Genomic DNA, 22,088 nt, shown 5'->3' with positions numbered 1-22,088 from the left:
AGCCAGACATAGAGAGCCAGCCAGCCAGACATATAGAGTCAGCCAGCCAGACATATCAAGCCAGCCAGCCAGACATATAGAGCCAGCCAGCCAGACATATAGAGCCAGCCAGTCAGACATATATAGCCAGCCAGCCAGACATAGGGAGTCAGACAGCCAGACATATCAAGCCAGCCAGCCAGACATATAGAGCCAGCCAGCCAGACATAGAGAGTCAGCCAGCCAGCCAGACATATAGAGCCAGCCAGCCAGACATATCGAGCCAGCTAATCAGACATATCGAGCCAGCCAGCCAGCCAGACATATCGAGCCAGCCAGTCAGACATAGAGAGCCAGCTAGCAAGCCAACCAGCCATGCAGACAGCCAGACGGAGTGTCAGACATACTGTTGACACAGCCAGCAAGCCAGACACACACACACACACACACACACACACACACACACACACACACATTTGTTTCTCTCCCCTTTGATGAGCACACAGAGGCTTTTCTTCTCTTGATACAAATTTGACTCGTGCCCCTCGACGCTTTGAAATGCAATGGGGATAGCCACTTTGTTATGGTGAGCACACACATCATAAGGGCTAGATTGAACACACACACATCATAAGGGCTAGATTGCAGACACACATCATTGTATAAGTGCTAGCTTGCAGACACACACACACATCTGCATAAGTGCTAGATTGAAGACACACACATCTGCATAAGGGCTAGATTGAAGACACACACACATCTGCATAAGGGCTAGATTGAAGACACACACACATCTGCATAAGGGCTAGATTGAAGACACACACATCTGCATAAGTGCTAGATTGAAGACACACACACATCTGCATAAGTGCTAGATTGAAGACACACACACATCTGCATAAGTGCTAGATTGAAGACACACACACATCTGCATAAGTGCTAGATTGAAGACACACACATCTGCATAAGGGCTAGATTAAACACACACACACACACACATCTGCATACGTGCTAGATTGAACACACACACAAATCTCTGTAAACAGTTCCTTCAGAAAGTATTCATACCCATTGACTTATTCCCCATGTTGTTGTGTTACAGCCTGAATTCAACATGGATTCAATAGATGTTTTTCCTCACCCATCTACACACAATACCCCATAATGACATCACAATACCCCATAATGACATCACAATACCCCATAATGACATCACAATACCCCATAATGACATCACAATACCCCATAATGACATCACAATACCCCATAATGACAAAGTGAAAACATCTTTTTAGATTTTTTTTTTTAGCAAATTTATTGAAAATGAAATACAGAAATATCTAATTTACATAAGTATACACACCCCTGAGTCAATACATGTTAGAATCACCTTTGGCAGCGATTACAGCTGTGAGGGTTTCTGGGTAAATCTCTAAGAGCTTTATTGAAAAACCTCCCTGGTCTTTGTGGTTGAATTTGTGTTTGAAATGCACTGCTTGACTGACTGACAGATAATTGTATGCGTGGGGTACAGAGATGAGGTAGTCATTCAAAAATCATTTTAAACACTATTATTGCACTACACAGTGGGTCCATGCAACTTATGTGACTTGTTAAGCAATTTTTCCTCCTGACCTTATTTAGACTTGCCATAAAAAGGTGTTGAACACTTATTTATTTACTCAAGACATGTCAACTTTTATATTTTAATTCATTTGTGAAAAAATTCAAAAAACATAATTCCACTTTCACATTATGGGTTATTGTGTGTAGGTAGGCCTGTGACTAAAAGTCTAAATTATATCCATTTTAAATTCAGTCTGTAACACATCAAAATATGGAAAAATCAATAATATGGAAATATTTCTGAATGTACTGTAAATGCTCACTTGCAGACACCAAAAAAACATTTAATTGTACATTCACATTTTACACACACACACACCACACACACACACACACACACACACACACACACACACACACACACACACACACACACACACACACACACACACACACACACACACACACACACACACACACACACACACACACACAGGTTTTTCAATTCTATAATTTTTCTTTTTCATGTCCCTAAAACGATGACTTCTCAAATGGCTCCTCAGGAAAACACAGATCGACACAAACATGTAGATACGCTAGAAACAGCTTTTCCGCCTCCTTTTTGTAAAGAAAGAGAATAAAGATTGTGATCTAATCAATAGGTTGGTACTGGTGCCTCTGACTGAGCGCTGACCCTGGAGGTCACAGGTCACTCTGGTTCTCTGCTACACCACGGGGTGAGACCATTAAGAACCATGGAAAGAGGACATAGTCCATTTGAAGAGGACCCTCTCAGTGTGTGTGTGTGTCTGTGTGTCTGTGTGTGTGTGTGTGTGTGTGTGTGTGTGTGTGTGTGTGCTCTTGAGAGAGTGAGTGTCATCATTTAAGTGTGTGTGTGTGTGTGTGTCCGAGTGTGTGTTCTTACCACACTCCTTCTTGGGCTCATCAGAGCGGTCCTTGCAGTCCTTGACGTTGTCACACACCTTGGCGCTGTCGATACACTCTCCGTTCTTACACAGGAACTTCAAGGGTCCCTCGCACTTAGTGGCTGTGGCAGGAAGACATGAGGAAAGTATTTTACTACAGACAGTTAAGCCAGGCATACATACACAGACAAGCAGACAGACAGGTACAGGAAGGTACAGACAGACAGACAACCAGTCAGCTAGACATATAGAGCCAAAGACCCAATCAGGAAGTTGGCCAACCAGCCAGACAGACACAGAGACAGCCAAGCCAGTAAAACAGGACAGTCAGCCAGCCAGACATATAGAGTCAGCCAGCCAGACATATAGAGTCAGCCAGCCAGACATAGAGAGCCAGCCAGCCAGACATAGAGAGCCAGCCAGCTAGCCAGACATATCGAGCCAGCCAGTCAGCTATATAGAGTCAGCCAGCCAGCTAGCCAGACATATAGAGTCAGCCAGTCAGCTATATAGAGTCAGCCAGCCAGACATATAGAGCCAGCCAGCCAGACATATAGAGCCAGCCAGTCAGACATATAGAGCCAGTCAGCCAGACATATAGAGCCAGCCAGTCAGACATAGAGAGCCAGCCAGCCAGACATAGAGAGTCAGCCAGCCAGTCAGACATATAGAGCCAGCCAGCCAGTCAGACATAGAGAGCCAGCTAGCAAGCCAACCAGCCATGCAGACAGCCAGACTGAGTGTCAGACATACTGTTGACACAGCAAGCCAGCAAGCCAGACACACACACACACAAAGCCTCCTACCCAGGGGTCTACACATACCGTTGACACAGCCAGCCTCATCACTCTGGTCAGGACAGTCATGGACCTTGTTACACTGCTTGGTGCCGTGGATACAGGAGCCATCCCCACACTGGAACTCATCTGGCCTGCATGTCAGTAGGGCTGTAACACACACACACACACACACAGATACACACAGACGCACACACGGATACACACAGACGCACACACAGATACACACAGACGCACACACAGATACACACAAACGCACACACAGATACACACAGACGCACACACAGATACACACAGACGCACACACAGATACACACAGACGCACACACGGATACACAAGAAGGGGAGAGAGTTGGGAAAAAAATGACTTCAGGAAGAAGAGTCCGTTAAACACTAAATACCGGAACTGAGCACTGAACTGAGGACTGAACTGAGGACTGAACTGAGGACCGAAATCAGCACTGAACTGAGGACTGAACTGAGCACTGAACTGAGGACTGAACTGAGGACTGAAATCAGCACTGAACTGAGGACTGAAATCAGCACTGAACTGAGGACTGAACTGAGGACTGAAATCAGAACTGAACTGAGGACTGAAATCAGCACTGAACTGAGGACTGAACTGAGGACTGAAATCAGAACTGAACTGAGGACTGAACTGAGGACTGAAATCAGAACTGAACTGAAGACTGAAATCAGCACTGAACTGAGGACTGAAATCAGCACTGAACTGAGAACTGAACTGAGGACTGAAATCAGCACTGAACTGAGGACTCAAGAAGCACACACACACACACACACACACACACACACACACACACACACACACACACACACACACACACACACACACACACACACACACACACACACACACACACACACACACACACACACAGCAGGAGAAGCAGTTAACCCGTGGGCTCTGTGATATATGATCTTCAGTATCCTGCCCCAAGATGGAGGCCGCTGCGGAGCCGTATCTCGCTCCTAGTAGCCATTCATTCCCATGCCCAGACATGAAACTCCCTTCTAGAGACCACTAAAAAGCACTATTATATAAAGCATGGGGGCGATTATTTAGTGTTATCAGGAGATAGAGAACAGTGTGTGTAGCTGAGCCAAAAGTCAGATAGTGACTCTTTTTCCCTGTCAGTGTGTGTGTGTGTGTGTGTGTGTGTGTGTGTGTGTGTGTGTGTGTGTGTGTGTGTGTGTGTGCAAAGCTAAACTAGCTCGTAACTTAACTTATTCAAAAGCATGGGTCACATACAGGTAACTGACAGAATAATGGCAACACTAAATGAGCAAATGAGGGATACAAAGTATATTGAAAGCAGGTGCTTCCACAAAGGTGTGGTTCCTGTGTTAATTAAGCAACTAACATCCCATCATGCTTAGGGTCATGTATAAAATTGCTGGGCAAACCATTATTTTGGTTACCATGGCTATGTCCCCATAGGATGACAACACCCCCATCCACAGGGCACGAGTGGTCGCTGAATGGTTTGATCCACCACCATAAAAAACAACACCAAATGATATATCTTCTTGTGGAAGACTGGTGTCACATCCCTCCTATAGAGTTCCAGACACCTGTAGAATCTATGCCAAGGTGCATTTTATATTTTATTAGGACCCCTTAATAAACGCTGTTCTGGCCCAACGCCCCATTAAGAAGCTTTATGTTGGAGTTTTCTTGATTTTGTCAGTTACCTGTGAGTAATATATGTGTACGCTACCAGTCACTTTGGATAGAGCATCATGACCACCACGTTAGTGTACGCTACCAGTCACTTTGGATAGAGCATCATGACCACCACGTTAGTGTACCCTACCAGTCACTTTGGATAGAGCATCATGACCACCACGTTAGTGTACCCTACCAGACACTTTGGATAGAGCATCATGACCACCACGTTAGTGTACCCTACCAGCCACTTTGGATAGAGCATCATGACCACCACGTTAGTGTACACTACCAGTCACTTTGGATAGAGCATCATGACCACCACGTTAGTGTACCCTACCAGACACTTTGGATAGAGCATCATGACCACCACGTTAGTGTACCCTACCAGACACTTTGGATAGAGCATCATGACCACCACGTTAGTGTACCCTACCAGCCACTTTGGATAGAGCATCATGACCACCACGTTAGTGTACGCTACCAGACACTTTGGATAGAGCATCATGACCACCACGTTAGTGTACCCTACCAGACACTTTGGATAGAGCATCATGACCACCACGTTAGTGTACCCTACCAGACACTTTGGATAGAGCATCATGACCACCACGTTAGTGTACCCTACCAGACACTTTGGATAGAGCATCATGACCACCACGTTAGTGTACCCTACCAGACACTTTGGATAGAGCATCATGACCACCACGTTAGTGTACCCTACCAGCCACTTTGGATAGAGCATCATGACCACCACGTTAGTGTACCCTACCAGTCACTTTGGATAGAGCATCATGACCACCACGTTAGTGTACACTACCAGTCACTTTGGATAGAGCATCATGACCACCACGTTAGTGTACCCTACCAGCCACTTTGGATAGAGCATCATGACCACCACGTTAGTGTACCCTACCAGCCACTTTGGATAGAGCATCATGACCACCACGTTAGTGTACCCTACCAGACACTTTGGATAGAGCATCATGACCACCACGTTAGTGTACCCTACCAGTCACTTTGGATAGAGCATCATGACCACCACGTTAGTGTACCCTACCAGTCACTTTGGATAGAGCATCATGACCACCACGTTAGTGTACCCTACCAGCCACTTTGGATAGAGCATCATGACCACCACGTTAGTGTACCCTACCAGTCACTTTGGATAGAGCATCATGACCACCACGTTAGTGTACCCTACCAGTCACTTTGGATAGAGCATCATGACCACCACGTTAGTGTACACTACCAGTCACTTTGGATAGAGCATCATGACCACCACGTTAGTGTACACTACCAGTCACTTTGGATAGAGCATCATGACCACCACGTTAGTGTACCCTACCAGTCACTTTGGATAGAGCATCATGACCACCACGTTAGTGTACCCTACCAGCCACTTTGGATAGAGCATCATGACCACCACGTTAGTGTACCCTACCAGTCACTTTGGATAGAGCATCATGACCACCACGTTAGTGTACCCTACCAGTCACTTTGGATAGAGCATCATGACCACCACGTTAGTGTACACTACCAGTCACTTTGGATAGAGCATCATGACCACCACGTTAGTGTACCCTACCAGTCACTTTGGATAGAGCATCATGACCACCACGTTAGTGTACACTACCAGTCACTTTGGATAGAGCATCATGACCACCACGTTAGTGTACCCTACCAGTCACTTTGGATAGAGCATCATGACCACCACGTTAGTGTACCCTACCAGTCACTTTGGATAGAGCATCATGACCACCACGTTAGTGTACCCTACCAGCCACTTTGGATAGAGCATCATGACCACCACGTTAGTGTACACTACCAGTCACTTTGGATAGAGCATCATGACCACCACGTTAGTGTACCCTACCAGTCACTTTGGATAGAGCATCATGACCACCACGTTAGTGTACCCTACCAGCCACTTTGGATAGAGCATCATGACCACCACGTTAGTGTACCCTACCAGTCACTTTGGATAGAGCATCATGACCACCACGTTAGTGTACCCTACCAGTCACTTTGGATAGAGCATCATGACCACCACGTTAGTGTACACTACCAGTCACTTTGGATAGAGCATCATGACCACCACGTTAGTGTACCCTACCAGCCACTTTGGATAGAGCATCATGACCACCACGTTAGTGTACCCTACCAGTCACTTTGGATAGAGCATCATGACCACCACGTTAGTGTACCCTACCAGTCACTTTGGATAGAGCATCATGACCACCACGTTAGTGTACCCTACCAGTCACTTTGGATAGAGCATCATGACCACCACGTTAGTGTACACTACCAGTCACTTTGGATAGAGCATCATGACCACCACGTTAGTGTACCCTACCAGTCACTTTGGATAGAGCATCATGACCACCACGTTAGTGTACCCTACCAGCCACTTTGGATAGAGCATCATGACCACCACGTTAGTGTACCCTACCAGTCACTTTGGATAGAGCATCATGACCACCACGTTAGTGTACCCTACCAGTCACTTTGGATAGAGCATCATGACCACCACGTTAGTGTACCCTACCAGTCACTTTGGATAGAGCATCATGACCACCACGTTAGTGTACCCTACCAGTCACTTTGGATAGAGCATCATGACCACCACGTTAGTGTACCCTACCAGTCACTTTGGATAGAGCATCATGACCACCACGTTAGTGTACCCTACCAGTCACTTTGGATAGAGCATCATGACCACCACATTAGTGTACCCTACCAGTCACTTTGGATAGAGCATCATGACCACCACGTTAGTGTACCCTACCAGCCACTTTGGATAGAGCATCATGACCACCACGTTAGTGATTATAGTGTTCTAGCTCGCTGTGGCAAACCTGAGACCTTGCTATTATTCAAGGGCTTTTAAACACTACATGACATTAATGGGTTGCCTAGCAACCTATGGACACTCGCTCTTACTCCTTTGCGTATGGCTTAACCTACTCCCTGCGCTGCCTTTCAATTGGCTGAAATAATATCTATCAGTGTTAATTGGCGTTTATGACACATTGGAGGGAGAGAGAGGAGGAAGGAGAAGAGAGAGGATAAAGGAGAAAGGTAGGGCTTGATGACACCGCAGAGAGAGAGAAAGAGAGAGAGAGAGAGAGGAGGCCGAGAAAGAGAGAGAGAGACAGGAGAGAGGTGGGACTTGATGACACCACAGAGAGAGAGACAGAGAGACAGAGAGACAGAGAGACAGACAGACAGACAGACAGACAGACAGACAGAGCAAGAAGTGGGAGAGTTAGGGTGAGGAAGATGACACACACACACAAAACATACAGACACACGCAAACACACAGGCATTATGACACAAACACACACACACACACAAAACATACAAACACACTCACACACAAAACATACAAACACACTCACCCAGAGCCTGGGGATCCCTACATCAACTAATGGGAAAACTTGTTTTCTCACGACTGCCTCATCTTCACAGTGTTTATCAGAAAAAACATACGTTCTCCCTCTCTCTCAGTCTGCCTCTTCCTCTCTTTCTTCCTCTCTCTCCCTCTCGCTCTCTACATCTCCCTTTCCCTCTCTATCTCTCTTTCGCCCTTTAAAGACAAACTGAGTTGCGTGGAGCCTGGTGAAATGAAAATGTGCTCTGTGACAAAATGGTGTGGCAACACAGATGGAAGATAAATGAAAGATATGGTAGTCTGGATAGTTGTTGTCATTCTCCATGTACATAGGTGGAACAGAACACAACTAGACTGCTAGAGAATCTGGTTGTAATTTAACTCGTCAAATGTATGCCCTGCTAGAGCTGCCCCGGTCAACTGTACAGTATGTATCAGTGGAGGATGCTAAGAGGAGAACGGCTCACAATAATGGCTGGAACAGAGTGAATGGAATGGCATCAAACACATAGAAAACTTGAGTTTGTTGTATTTGATTCCATTCCATCTATTCCGCTCCAGCCATTACCACGAGCCCTTCCTCCAAGCTCCTGTGGTTATGTACAGTTCCTTCAGAAAGTATTCAGACCCCTTTTCCACATTTGTATTTGGTTACAGCCTTATTCTAAAATGGATTCAATTCATTTTATTAATGATGGGGTATTGTGATGTCATTATGGGGTATTGTGATGTCATTATGGGGTATTGTGTGTAGAATGATGGGCAAAAAAATACAATTGAATTCATTTTAGAATCAGGCTGTAACGTAACAAAATGTGGAGAAGGGGAAGGGGTCTGAATACTTTCTGAATGAACTCTATGTTTATGTTTATGTATCTAAGACAAAATAAAACTTAAAAACAACACTTACGACATTCTGCCTCGTCTGACTTATCCTTGCAGTCTGGATCACCGTCACATTTCCACGGCAGCCTCACACACTCCCCGTTGCTGCACCGAAACTCCTCCATCGTACAGTTCACCCTGCGGCGCGGATGTGAACCTTCACCGCCGCAACGCTCCGGCCACTCGTCAGAGCCGTCGGGGCAGTCGGGGTCGCCGTCGCAGCTCCACATGACGGGCACGCACTCCGAGGTGTTGCAGCGGAACTCGTGCGGGCTGCAGGTGTTCGTCGGCGAGTGGCGGTCGGAGCATTTGAGTTCGTCGGAGCCGTCGCCGCAGTCGTCATCGCCGTCACACACGAAGACAGGTGCCAGGCACTTGCGGTTGGCACACTGGAACTGGCTTTTCGGGCAGGCTTTGTTTCCTGGAGGGTTCAGTTAGAGTTACAAAATCAACACACACACACACACACACATACAGGATCCTGCCGGTATCAGACATACCAGCAAACATGAACTTGACTTTAAAAAAAGAGAAGTGGAGATGATACTGGTATCAGAGACACAGAGAGAGAGAGAGAGAGAGAGAGAGAGAGAGAGAGAGAGAGAGAGAGAGAGAGAGAGAGAGAGAGAGACAGAGAGAGACAGAGAGAGACAGAGAGAGACAGAGAGAGAGAGAGATAGACAGAGAGAGAGAGAGAGAGAGAGAGAGACAGAGAGAGAGACAGAGAGAGAGAGAGAGAGAGAGAGAGAGAGAGAGAGAGAGAGAGAGAAACAGAGAGAGAGATAGACAGAGAGAGCTAGAGAGAGAGAGAGAGAGAGAGAGAGAGAGAGAAACAGAGAGAGAGAGATAGACAGAGAGAGAGAGAGAGAGAGAGAGAGAGAGAGAGAGAGAGAGAAAGGTTGGGTGGTAATCAGATTTTCATACCATCATACCGTTCCTGCATCATATTGGGATATACGGTATTACCAAACTTTTTTTACGCACAAAACTGCTTAAGGAACAGGGATCTTCTTAGCAAAACAAATGCATACCTGGAGTCCTGAGCTGCATATAATTTATTTGACACATCTTACATGTTTTTATAGTTATACTTAACTTGTGATTTAAGCAGTGGTGTAGCACGCACCCAGCAAGATGGAGTTTGCCAAAAGGCATATAAAGACTCTTAGACCATAAGAAACAGAATTCTCTGGTCTGATGAAAACAAGATGAAACTCTTTGGCCTGAATGCCAATCGTCACGTCTGGAGGAAATCTGACACCATCCCCACGGTGAAGCATGATGGTGGCAGCATCATGCTGTGGGGAAGTGTTTTGGTGGCAGGGACTGGGAGACTAGTCAGGATCGAGGGAAAGATGAGCAGAGCAAAGTACAGAGAGATCCTTGATGAAAACCTGCTCCAGAGCGCTCAGAATCCTCAGACTTGGGGTGAAGATTCACCTTCCAACAAGACAATGACTCTAAGCACACAGCCAAGACAACACATGAGTGTCTTTGAGACAAGTCTCTGAATGTCCTTGACTGGCCCCGCCAGAGTCCGGACTTGAACCCAATCGAACATCTCTGGAGAGACCTGAAAATAAAATAGCTCCCCATCCAACCTGACAGAGCTTGAAAGAATTGGCAGAGAAGAATGGGAGAAACTCCCCAAATACAGGTGTGCCAAGGTTGTAGGGTCAAACCCAAGCAGACTTGAGGCTGTAATCACTGCCAAAGGTGCTTCAACAAAGTACTGAGTAAAGTGTCTGAATACTTGTGAAAATGTGACATTTCAGGGTATGGTTTTATACATTTGCAACGTCACAAAATGTGGAAAAAGTCAAAGGGGCCCGAATACTTCCCCAGTGCACAGTTTTATCAGACATTTTCTGTTTTGTCCTCTGTTGTGAGGGATCATCGTATGACGTTAAAGTGCAGACCGCCAGCTTTAATTTCAGGGGATTTTCATCCGTATCGGGTGAACCGTTTAGAAATTACAGCACTTTACGTACACAGTACCCCCCCCCCCCCCAGGGGAGAAAAAGTATTAAGACAAATTTACTTATGTGTATTAAAGTAGTCAAAAGGTAAGTATTTGTTCCCGTATTCATAGCTCGCAATGACTAAATCAAGCTTGTGACTCTACACATTTGTTGGATCGATTTTCTCTTTATTTTGGTTGTGTTTCAGATTATTTTATGAAACGAATGGTTAAATAATGTACTGTGTCATTTTGGAGTCACTTTAATTGTAAATAAGAACTGAATATGTTTCTAAACACTTCTACATTACTGTGACTGCTACCGTGATTACAGATAATACTGAATGAATGGTGAATAATGATGAGAAACACAGAGACCGATAGAGAGGGTTGGTGCTGGTATCACACACTCATAGAAAAAAAGGGTTCTTCAGCTGTTCCCATAGAATAACCCTTTTTGGTTCCAGGTAGAACCCATGTGGGTTCCATGTAGAACCCTTTCTACAGAGGTTTCTACATGGAACCCAAATGGGTTCTACCTGGAACCAAAAAGGGTTCTTCAAAGGGTTCTCTTATGGGGACAGCTGAAGAACCCTTTAAGATTCTAGATAGCACCTTGTTTCTAAGAGTGCAGAGATGGTGAGACACAAACGAGACCAATAGAGATTGAGAGGGATGGTGCTGGTATCACAGACAGACAGAGAGCGGGAGAGAGATGGATGGTGTGACTATCCCAGAGGTAGTGAGAGGGGTCCTCTCATCACAAAGGCGGTGAGAGGGGGCCTCTCATCACAGGGAGAGAGAGAGCGATAAAAGACCTCTCACAGCAGGCTCTGTCCTCCACTCAGTGGTAGATCTCTATCTCTCCATTCTCTCTCCCACAGTCAAGAGAAATACAGCCATCCCATCGCTCCTACGGTCTCTGGCAGTGTCCCAAATGCCACCTTATTCCCTACGTAGCGCAGTACCTAGTGTCCTAAATAGGGAATAGGGGGCCACTTAGGACACACATCTATCTCAGCAGCAAACACATATGGAGAGTGGACATTTGATATTCTACAGACAGCAAGGAGTTCCCCCCTGCTGCCTCTGTCGCCCTGGGCTCGCACTTATGGGGGGGGGGGGGTGTTTAGGTCTGGGCTATGTTCATTAGGGCACACCGTAGCAAAACACTGTGAAAAATTAGTCTTTCCTATTGCACAAGATCAGAAAATATCTCCCTGTTTCACTCCGGTTGGAGAATTTTCTTCAGTTTCGTGCCTAATGAACACAACCCTGGTTTCCTATCTCAAACGGTTTGTTCTGTGTGACGAATGACAGGGTAAAAAAGCACTGTATAAATAAAATGTCATTTGAGTCGAAGGGAGACATTTAATTTAGGATTTTAGAGGCTCCTTTCCGCCCACAGTGTCAAAACAGATTCCTTCTTGGTAACCCCACTGGGCATACACTGGTTGAATCAATGTCGTTTCCATTTAAGGACCACTGAACTGCACCCAGTGGGTGTGGCTTTGAAACAGCAATGACGGTGGGGGCATGGGCAGATTTAGTACACTAAAGTCACCGTTGTTTTTATGTTAGTTTAATGTAACGTTATTTCAATGTAACTTGATGTCGTTTCCACGTTATTTCAATGTAACTGGTACGCTGTATCAATGTCGAAACCGATATGCAGAACGTCACCAACCAACAGCATTAGTCTTGCATGCTTCAATGTTTAGTTAACCCCTCATGCGTTACATTTTGTTAATCCCTCATGCGTTACATTTTGTTAATCCCTCATGCGTTACATTTTGTTAATCCCTCATGCGTTACATTTTGTTAATCCATCATGCGTTACATTTTGTTAATCCATCATGCGTTACATTTTGTTAATCCCTCATGCGTTACATTTTGTTAATCCCTCATGCGTTACATTTTGTTAATCCCTCATGCGTTACATTTTGTTAATCCCTCATGCGTTACATTTTGTTAATCCCTCATGCGTTACATTTTGTTAATCCCTCATGCGTTACATTTTGTTAATCCCTCATGCGTTACATTTTGTTAATCCATCATGCGTTACATTTTGTTAATCCATCATGCGTTACATTTTGTTAATCCATCATGCGTTACATTTTGTTAATCCCTCATGCGTTACATTTTGTTAATCCATCATGCGTTACATTTTGTTAATCCATCATGCGTTACATTTTGTTAATCCCTCATGCGTTACATTTTGTTAATCCCTCATGCGTTACATTTTGTTAATCCATCATGCGTTACATTTTGTTAATCCATCATGCGTTACATTTTGTTAATCCATCATGCGTTACATTTTGTTAATCCCTCATGCGTTACATTTTGTTAATCCATCATGCGTTACATTTTGTTAATCCCTCATGCGTTACATTTTGTTAATCCCTCATGCGTTACATTTTGTTAATCCCTCATGCGTTACATTTTGTTAATCCCTCATGCGTTACATTTTGTTAATCAATCATGCGTTACATTTTGTTAATCCATCATGCGTTACATTTAGTTAACCCCTCATGCGTTACATTTTGTTAATCCCTCATGCGTTACATTTTGTTAATCCATCATGCGTTACATTTTGTTAATCCCTCATGCGTTACATTTTGTTAATCCCTCATGCGTTACATTTTGTTAATCCATCATGCGTTACATTTTGTTAATCCATCATGCGTTACATTTTGTTAATCCATCATGCGTTACATTTTGTTAATCCCTCATGCGTTACATTTTGTTAATCCATCATGCGTTACATTTTGTTAATCCCTCATGCGTTACATTTTGTTAGTCCCTCATGCGTTACATTTTGTTAATCCCTCATGCGTTACATTTTGTTAATCCATCATGCGTTACATTTTGTTAATCCCTCATGCGTTACATTTTGTTAATCCATCATGCGTTACATTTTGTTAACCCCTCATGCGTTACATTTTGTTAACAAAATGTAACGCATGAGGGATTAACCTCTCATTAATCCAACCTGTGATACTGGAAAGAGCTGTGTGCATTATTTAATTCTTCAAAGAGTTCACCTAATTATACCGGTTGTTATTATACCAGTCAGTTAATTATACCGGTTGTTACACACCTGCAAGAAGCAGACTCAGACATGCAGCTGCTATTCTTATTTCACAGTTATAGACTGAAAATCATTACATGATTAGAATGTAGAATGTAGCACGCCATACCAGATCAGACCATACCAGATCAGGCCATACCAGATCAGACCATACCAGATCAGACCATACCAGATCAGACCATACCAGATCAGGCCATACCAGATCAGACCATACCATACCAGATCAAACCAGATCAGGCCATACCTCTTGACATATTCCACATCGTTGTGTTACAGCCTGAATTCAAAATGGGTTAAATAGATGTTTCTACTCATGACAAAGTGAAAACGTGTTTTTAGAAATGTTTGCAAATGTATTTCTCATTTACATAAGTATTCACACCCTCTGAGTCAATACATGTTAGAATCACCATTGGCAGGGATTACAGCTGTGAGGGTTTCTGGGTAAATCTCTAAGACCTTTCCACACCTGGATTGTACAACATTTGCCTGTTATTATTTAAAAATTCTTCAAGCTCTGTCAGATTGGTTTTTAATCATTGCTCAACAACCATTTGCAGGTTTCAAGTAGATTGAAGCCAACACTGGAACGTGGCCACTCTTGAACATTCACTGTCTTCTGGGTAAGCACCTCCCGTGTAGATTTGTCCTTGTGTTTTAGGTTATTGTCCCGCTGAAAGGTGGATTGGTCTCCCAGTGTCTGGTGGAAAGCAGACTGAACCAGGTTTTCCTCTAGGATTTAGCCTGTGCTTAGATCTAATCGTTACTTATCATCAAGCTGATGGGTTTAAATTAGCCTCTGGCAGAACGTGGAAACAGAGTATCATGATCATCCTGTCTATCATACTATTACACACATATGTCTAATTCAATTCAATTCACCATGTGTTCCATTACACACACACACACACACACACAGCTTAATGTATTCATTTCACTGAGGCCAGTGATGAGGATTATCACTTACTGTACCAGGCCTTCTACTGATGGAACCATTTGAGATTCAGCTGAGCTGCAGGGATCGTCTTATCTTCATCAATATTAAACCACAGCGTTCTATTTGATTCTGCCGTGTCTTATCAGCATGAACACACACACACACACACACACACACACACACACACACACACACACACACACACACACACACACACACACACACACACACACACACACACACACAGACTGTACGTTTCAGTGCAAACACGCACAACACACCACGTGTGTTAATCTACTATAATCTACTATTCTGCAGTTCAATTATTAAGGAAACTCCATAAACATGCATATCACACATGAGGAGGTCCGTTAGGAAAATACATGAGCATTTCCAGCTACATGGGTAGAGACGTTCATGTCAGTTGGGGCCTGTAGTAAAAGGATTCCAAGAATCTTTAATTCCTCTTCTGGAGTTTGGCGGATGATGATCCAAGGGGAATGTGACATCATTCCCAGCCAATCAGAAGGGCGTGCCCGTGGTGTGACCTAGTTCTCTCTCTCTCTGATTGGAAGAGAAGCCGCGGTGATGGGGTGTTTCCGCCGGCAACAACTACTGCCTCGGAGGTAAAGAGAGACGGAAGACTGGTCGGTCACTCTGCTGCTCACTGTAGGGCTTCCACACACATACACACACTCAGTATGTTCATACTGTACCCACGGTCCCGTTCATACCCATGGTCCCGTTCATACCCATGGTCCCGTTCATACTGTACCCACGGTCCCATTCATACTGTACCCACGGTCCCATTCATACTGTACCCACGGTCCCATTCATACTGTACCCACGGTCCCGTTCATACCCACGGTCCCATTCATACTGTACCCACGGTCCCGTTCTTACTGTACCCACGGTCCCATTCATACTGTACCCACGGTCCCATTCATACTGTACCCACGGTCCCATTCATACTGTACCCACGGTCCCGTTCATACCCACGGTCCCATTCATACTGTACCCACGGTCCCGTTCATACTGTACCCACGGTCCCGTTCATACTGTACCCACGGTCCCGTTCATACTGTACCCACGGTCCCGTTCATACTGTACCCACGGTCCCGTTCATACTGTACCCACGGTCCCGTTCATACTGTACCCACGGTCCTGTTCATGTATGTCCCATCTGCCTCTGAGCCCATGCATTCTCACTCACATCAATAAGTGTCACCAGGTTAAGGTACATTTGACTTTCACAGATATTATTCATAGATATACAACCTCCCTGTTCCCCAAGGGGCCATACAGTACAGTGATATACAACCTCCCTGTTCCCCAAGGGGCCATACAGTACAGTGATATACAACCTCCCTGTTTCCCAAGGGGCCATACAGTACAGTGATATACAACCTCCCTGTTTCCCAAGGGGCCATACAGTACAGTGATATACAACCTCCCTGTTTCCCAAGGGCCATACAGTACAGTGATATACAACCTCCCTGTTCCCCAAGAGGCCATACAGTACAGTGATATACAACCTCCCTGTTTCCCAAGGGGCCATACAGTACAGTGATATACAACCTCCCTGTTTCCCAAGGGCCATACAGTAGTGAAATACAACCTCCCTGTTCCCCAAGGGGCCATACAGTACAGTGATATACAACCTCCCTGTTTCCCAAGGGGCCATACAGTACAGTGATATACAACCTCCCTGTTTCCCAAGGGCCATACAGTAGTGAAATACAACCTCCCTGTTCCCCAAGGGGCCATACAGTACAGTGATATACAACCTCCCTGTTCCCCAAGGGGCCATACAGTACAGTGATATACAACCTCCCTGTTTCCCAAGGGCCATACAGTAGTGAAATACAACCTCCCTGTTCCCCAAGGGCCATTGAGGCCTCCATAGACCTTTCACTAGTAGAAGGTCACGTTGAAGGCAGTTTAAAGTTTAGACAGGCAGGCCTTGTCCACTGGAGAATGACTCAACAGATAACCTTTTCTACTAATGCCATAGACACATTTACAGAACAAAGAGAATACTGGCCGATAATGGGGAGAAAGAAGCAGCACACTCATCCACAGGGGAGAGGTGACAACGGAGGGAGAGATGATAGAGAGGGGAAGAGAGGTACGTTTTCTTCCATAGTGATGTCAGTATTATGACCACACGTACAACCAGGACCATGAAGGACGAAGGGCGAGACAGAGGAGAGAGAAAAAAAGGAGAGTTATTGTTCATGGTGTAGCCAGACAGTTATGAAGACCACACTTATCTAGCCAGGATTATCAGGGAGAAGGGATGCTGAAGCATGAATCCCGCTATCGTCTGGTCCCAGACCTGTATTGTATTGGCACTAGTCTAGCAAGCAAACTCCTTGTGACTAACATTATCATGCCATACAATAAATAATTAGTACAAAAAAAGGTACTACTGTAACCTAAAAGAGTTCTGTCCCCATAGGAAAACCCTTTGAAAAACCCTTGATGGTTCCAGGTAGAACCCTTTTGGGATCCATGTAGAACCCTCGTGGAAAGGGTTCTACGTACAGGGTTTTACCTGGATCCAAAAAGTGTTCTCCCATGGGACAGCCGCGGCTGTCCCCATAACAGTATGGTAATTTGACCAGTTTCTCATTAGCAGCAAAATAATCCCGCAGTAACAGGAAATGTAAATTATTGTTTGGATTATAATTCATGGACATTTTTTTGTAGAGATTGATAAATGTTTTGTTAGGGCAAATCAAGCCTGAAATGTTAAAGTGGAAATGACAAACCTTAGAAGCCTTTTTAAATCTCAAATTCACTACAAGTTTGCTTTTAATCCTGCATCAATAGTGTGATCAAATTAAGATCCTACATCTGTACATACAGTACATTTAGGGTTGCAAAAATTCTGGTAATATTCCCTGGTTTTCCAGAAATACTGGTTGAGAAATTCCTGGTAAAAGGATGGTTTAAGAAGGAAATCTGGGAATCCTCCAAACATGAGTTCTGGAAAACCAGGGAATTTTAGGAAAGTTACAGCAATTTTGCAACTGTAGTCAGAAGGGTTAAACTAACTCCTACAGTACAGTCAGAAGGGTTAAAGTAACTCCAACAGTACAGTCAGAAGGGTTAAACTAACTCCTACAGTACAGTCAGAAGGGTTAAAGTAACTCCAACAGTACAGTCAGAAGGGTTAAACTAACTCCTACAGTACAGTCAGAAGGGTTGGTTAAACTAACTCCTACAGCACATTCAGACGGGTTGGTTAAACTAACTCCTACTCTGCATTCAGAAGGGTTGGCTAAACTAACTCCTACAGTACAGTCAGAAGGGTTGGCTAAACTAACTCCTACAGTGCATTCAGAAAGGTTGGCTAAACTAACTCCTACAGTGCATTCAGAAGGGTTGGCTAAACTAACTCCTACAGTACAGACAGAAGGGTTGGCTAAACTAACTCCTACAGTACAGTCAGAAGGGTTGGCTAAACTAACTCCTACAGTGCATTCAGAAGGGTTGGCTAAACTAACTCCTACAGTACAGTCAGAAGGGTTGGCTAAACTAACTCCTACAGTGCATTCAGAAGGGTTGGCTAAACTAACTCCTACAGTGCATTCAGAAGGGTTGGCTAAACTAACTCCTACAGTGCATTCAGAAGGGTTGGCTAAACTAACTCCTACAGTACAGACAGAAGGGTTGGCTAAACTAACTCCTACAGTACAGTCAGAAGGGTTGGCTAAACTAACTCCTACAGTGCATTCAGAAGGGTTGGCTAAACTAACTCCTACAGTACAGTCAGAAGGGTTGGCTAAACTAACTCCTACAGTGCAGTCAGACGGGTTGGCTAAACTAACTCTTCTGACTTCTTCTGCATTTTATTAAGTAACAGCCATTTTCTAAAATTGATTAAATTATAATTTTTCCTCTAACTACTCCACACAACACCCCATAATGACATAGTGAAAACAGATTTTTTGAAATGTGTGGTAATTTATTAAAAAGAAAAACAGAAATACCTTATTTACATACACCACCATTCAAAAGTTTGGGGTCACACCAACTTGTCCTTGTTTTTGAAAGAAAATTTTAAAAATTGTCCATTAAAATAACATCAAATTGATCATAAATGCAGTGTAGATTTGTAAATGTTGTAAATGACTGTAAATGGCAGATTTTTTATTGAATATCTACATAGGCGTACAGAGGCCCATTATCAGCAACCATCACTCCTGTGTTCCAAAGGCACGTTGTTTTAGCTAATCCAAGTTTATAATTTTAAATGGCTAATTGATCATTAGAAAATCCTTTTGTATTTATGTTAGCACAGCTGAAAACGGTTGTTCTGAATAAAGAAGCAATAAAACTGGCCTTCTTTAGACTAGTTGAGTATCTGGAGCATCAGCATTTGTGGGTTCAATTACAGGCTCAAAATGGCCAAAAACAAAGACCTTTCTTCGGAAACTCGTCAGTCTATTCTTGAATGAAGGCTATTCCATGCGAGAAATTGCCAACAAACTGAAGATCTCGTACAACGCTGTGTACTACTCCCGTCACAGAACAGCGCAAACTGTCTCTAACCAGAATAGAAAGAGGAATGGGGGGCCCCGGTGCACAACTGAGCAAGGGGACATGTACATTAGAGTGTCTAGTTTGAGAAACAGACGCCTCACAAGTCCTCAACTGGCAGCTTCATTAAATAGTACCCGCAAAACACCAGTCTCAACGTCAACCTCAGTGCATGTCAGAGGAAAAACCAAGAAATTAGGTCAAAGGAATTGTCCGTAGAGCTCTGTGACGGGATTGCATCGAGGCACAGATCTGGGTAAGGGTACCAAAATATTTCTGCAGCATTGAAGGTCACCAAGAAGACAATGGCCTCCATCATTCTTAAATGGAAGAAGTTTGGAACCTTCCTAGAGCAGGCCGCCTGGCCAAACTGAGCATTCGGGGGAGAAGGGCCTTGGTTAGGGAGATGAACAAGAACCCGATGGTCACTCTGACAGAGCTCCAGAGTTCCTCTGTGGAGATGGGATGAGCCTTCCAGAAGGACAACCATCTCTGCAGCACTCCACCAATCAGGCCTTTAAGGGAGAGTGGCCAGACGGAAGCCATTCCTCAGTAAAAGGCACATGACAGCCAACTGGGAGTTTACCAAAAAGGCCCCTAAAGGACTCTCAGACCATGAAACAAGATTCTCTGGTCTGATGAAACCAAGACTGAACTCTTTGGCCTGAACGCCAAGCTTCACATCTGAAGGAAACCTGGCACCATTCCTACGGTGAAGCTTGGTGGCGGCAGCATCATGCTGTGAGGGTGTTTTTCAGCAGCAGGGACTAGAAGATTATTCAGTATTGAGGGAAAGATGAACGGAGCAAAGTACAGAGAGAACCTTGAAAACCTGCTCCAGAGCACTCAGGACCTCAGACTGGGGCAAAGGTTCACCTTCCAACAGGCAAACGACCCTAAGCACACTGGCAAGACAACACAGGTGTGGCTTTGGGAAAAACTTCTGAACGTCCTTGAGTGGCCCAGCCAGAGCCCGGACTTGAACCCGATCGAACATCTCTGGAGAGACCTGCAAATAAAATAGCTCCCCATCCAACCTGACAGAGCTTGAAAGGATTGGCAGAGAAGAATGGGAGAAACTCCCCAAATACAGGTGTGCCAAGCTTGTAGTGTCATTATGGGGGATTGTGTATAGATTGACGACGAAAAAAATACAATTTAATCAATTTTAGAATAAGGCTGTAACGTAACCAAAAATGTAAAATACAATACAATGTACATACAGATGTGGGACAATGCTAGAAGTAAACAGGACAGTTAAGATTAAAGATACGGCCTAAAAGACACCCCAGCCATCATTCTCATCATTATCCGAGTAAAAAGCAAAAGGCTCTCCTATGGGATAACATTGCTTGTTCTTCTGTTCTATACCAGACTTAAGGAGATCTTGTTAAACTGAACTGATCTTTTGTTCTAGGGACTTCACCAGCGGGACATGGGAGCCTGTCGGTTCAATTTCACCAGCGGGACATGGCAGCCTGTCGGTTCAATTTCACCAGCGGGACATGGCAGCCTGTCGGTTCAATTTCACCAGCGGGACATGGCAGCCTGTCGGTTCAATTTCACCAGCGGGACATGGCAGCCTGTCGGTTCAATTTCACCAGCAGGACATGGCAGCCTGTCGGTTCAATTTCACCAGCGGGACATGGCAGTCTGTCGGTTCAATTTCACCAGCGGGACATGGGAGCCTGTCGGTTCAATTTCACCAGCGGGACATGGAAGCCTGTCGGTTCAATTTCACCAGTGGGACATGGGAGCCTGTCGGTTCAATTTCACCAGCGGGACATGGCAGCCTGTCGGTTCAATTTCACCAGCGGGACATGGCAGCCTGTCGGTTCAATTTCACCAGCGGGACATGGCAGCCTGTCGGTTCAATTTCACCAGCAGGACATGGCAGCCTGTCGGTTCAATTTCACCAGCGGGACATGGCAGTCTGTCGGTTCAATTTCACCAGCGGGACATGGGAGCCTGTCGGTTCAATTTCACCAGCGGGACATGGAAGCCTGTCGGTTCAATTTCACCAGTGGGACATGGGAGCCTGTCGGTTCAATTTCACCAGCGGGACATGGGAGCCTGTCGGTTCAATTTCACCAGCGGGACATGGGAGCCTGTCGGTTCAATTTCACCAGCGGGACATGGGAGCCTGTCGGTTCAATTTCACCAGCGGGACATGGGAGCCTGTCGGTTCAATTTCACCAGCGGGATATGGGAGCCTGTCGGTTCAATTTCACCAGAGGGACATGGGAGCCTGTCGGTTCAATTTCACCAGCAGGACATGGGAGCCTGCCAGTTCAATTTCACCAGCGGAACATGGGAG

At 44.9% G+C, this 22,088-nt stretch overlaps 1 protein-coding gene across 1 annotated transcript in view; it reads right to left on the bottom strand.

The window, feature by feature from the left end:
* The window catches only part of LOC139377244 (low-density lipoprotein receptor-related protein 8-like), a 166,253-nt gene that overhangs the window by 42,550 nt on the left and 101,615 nt on the right, over positions 1–22,088 (bottom strand). The window contains exons 5-7 of the mRNA XM_071120250.1: positions 9,261–9,656; positions 3,296–3,418; positions 2,471–2,593 (exon numbers count right to left, since the gene is read on the bottom strand). Of these exons, the coding sequence (XP_070976351.1) occupies positions 2,471–2,593; positions 3,296–3,418; positions 9,261–9,656 (642 nt within the window). The remainder of the gene's footprint in view (positions 1–2,470; positions 2,594–3,295; positions 3,419–9,260; positions 9,657–22,088) is intronic.

Source organism: Oncorhynchus clarkii, chromosome 20, assembly GCF_045791955.1.
Source record: "Oncorhynchus clarkii lewisi isolate Uvic-CL-2024 chromosome 20, UVic_Ocla_1.0, whole genome shotgun sequence".
Classification (NCBI taxonomy): Eukaryota; Metazoa; Chordata; class Actinopteri; order Salmoniformes; family Salmonidae; genus Oncorhynchus; species Oncorhynchus clarkii.
The sequence above is the reverse complement of the archived record's forward strand: the minus strand, read 5'-3'. Positions and strand labels throughout refer to the sequence as shown.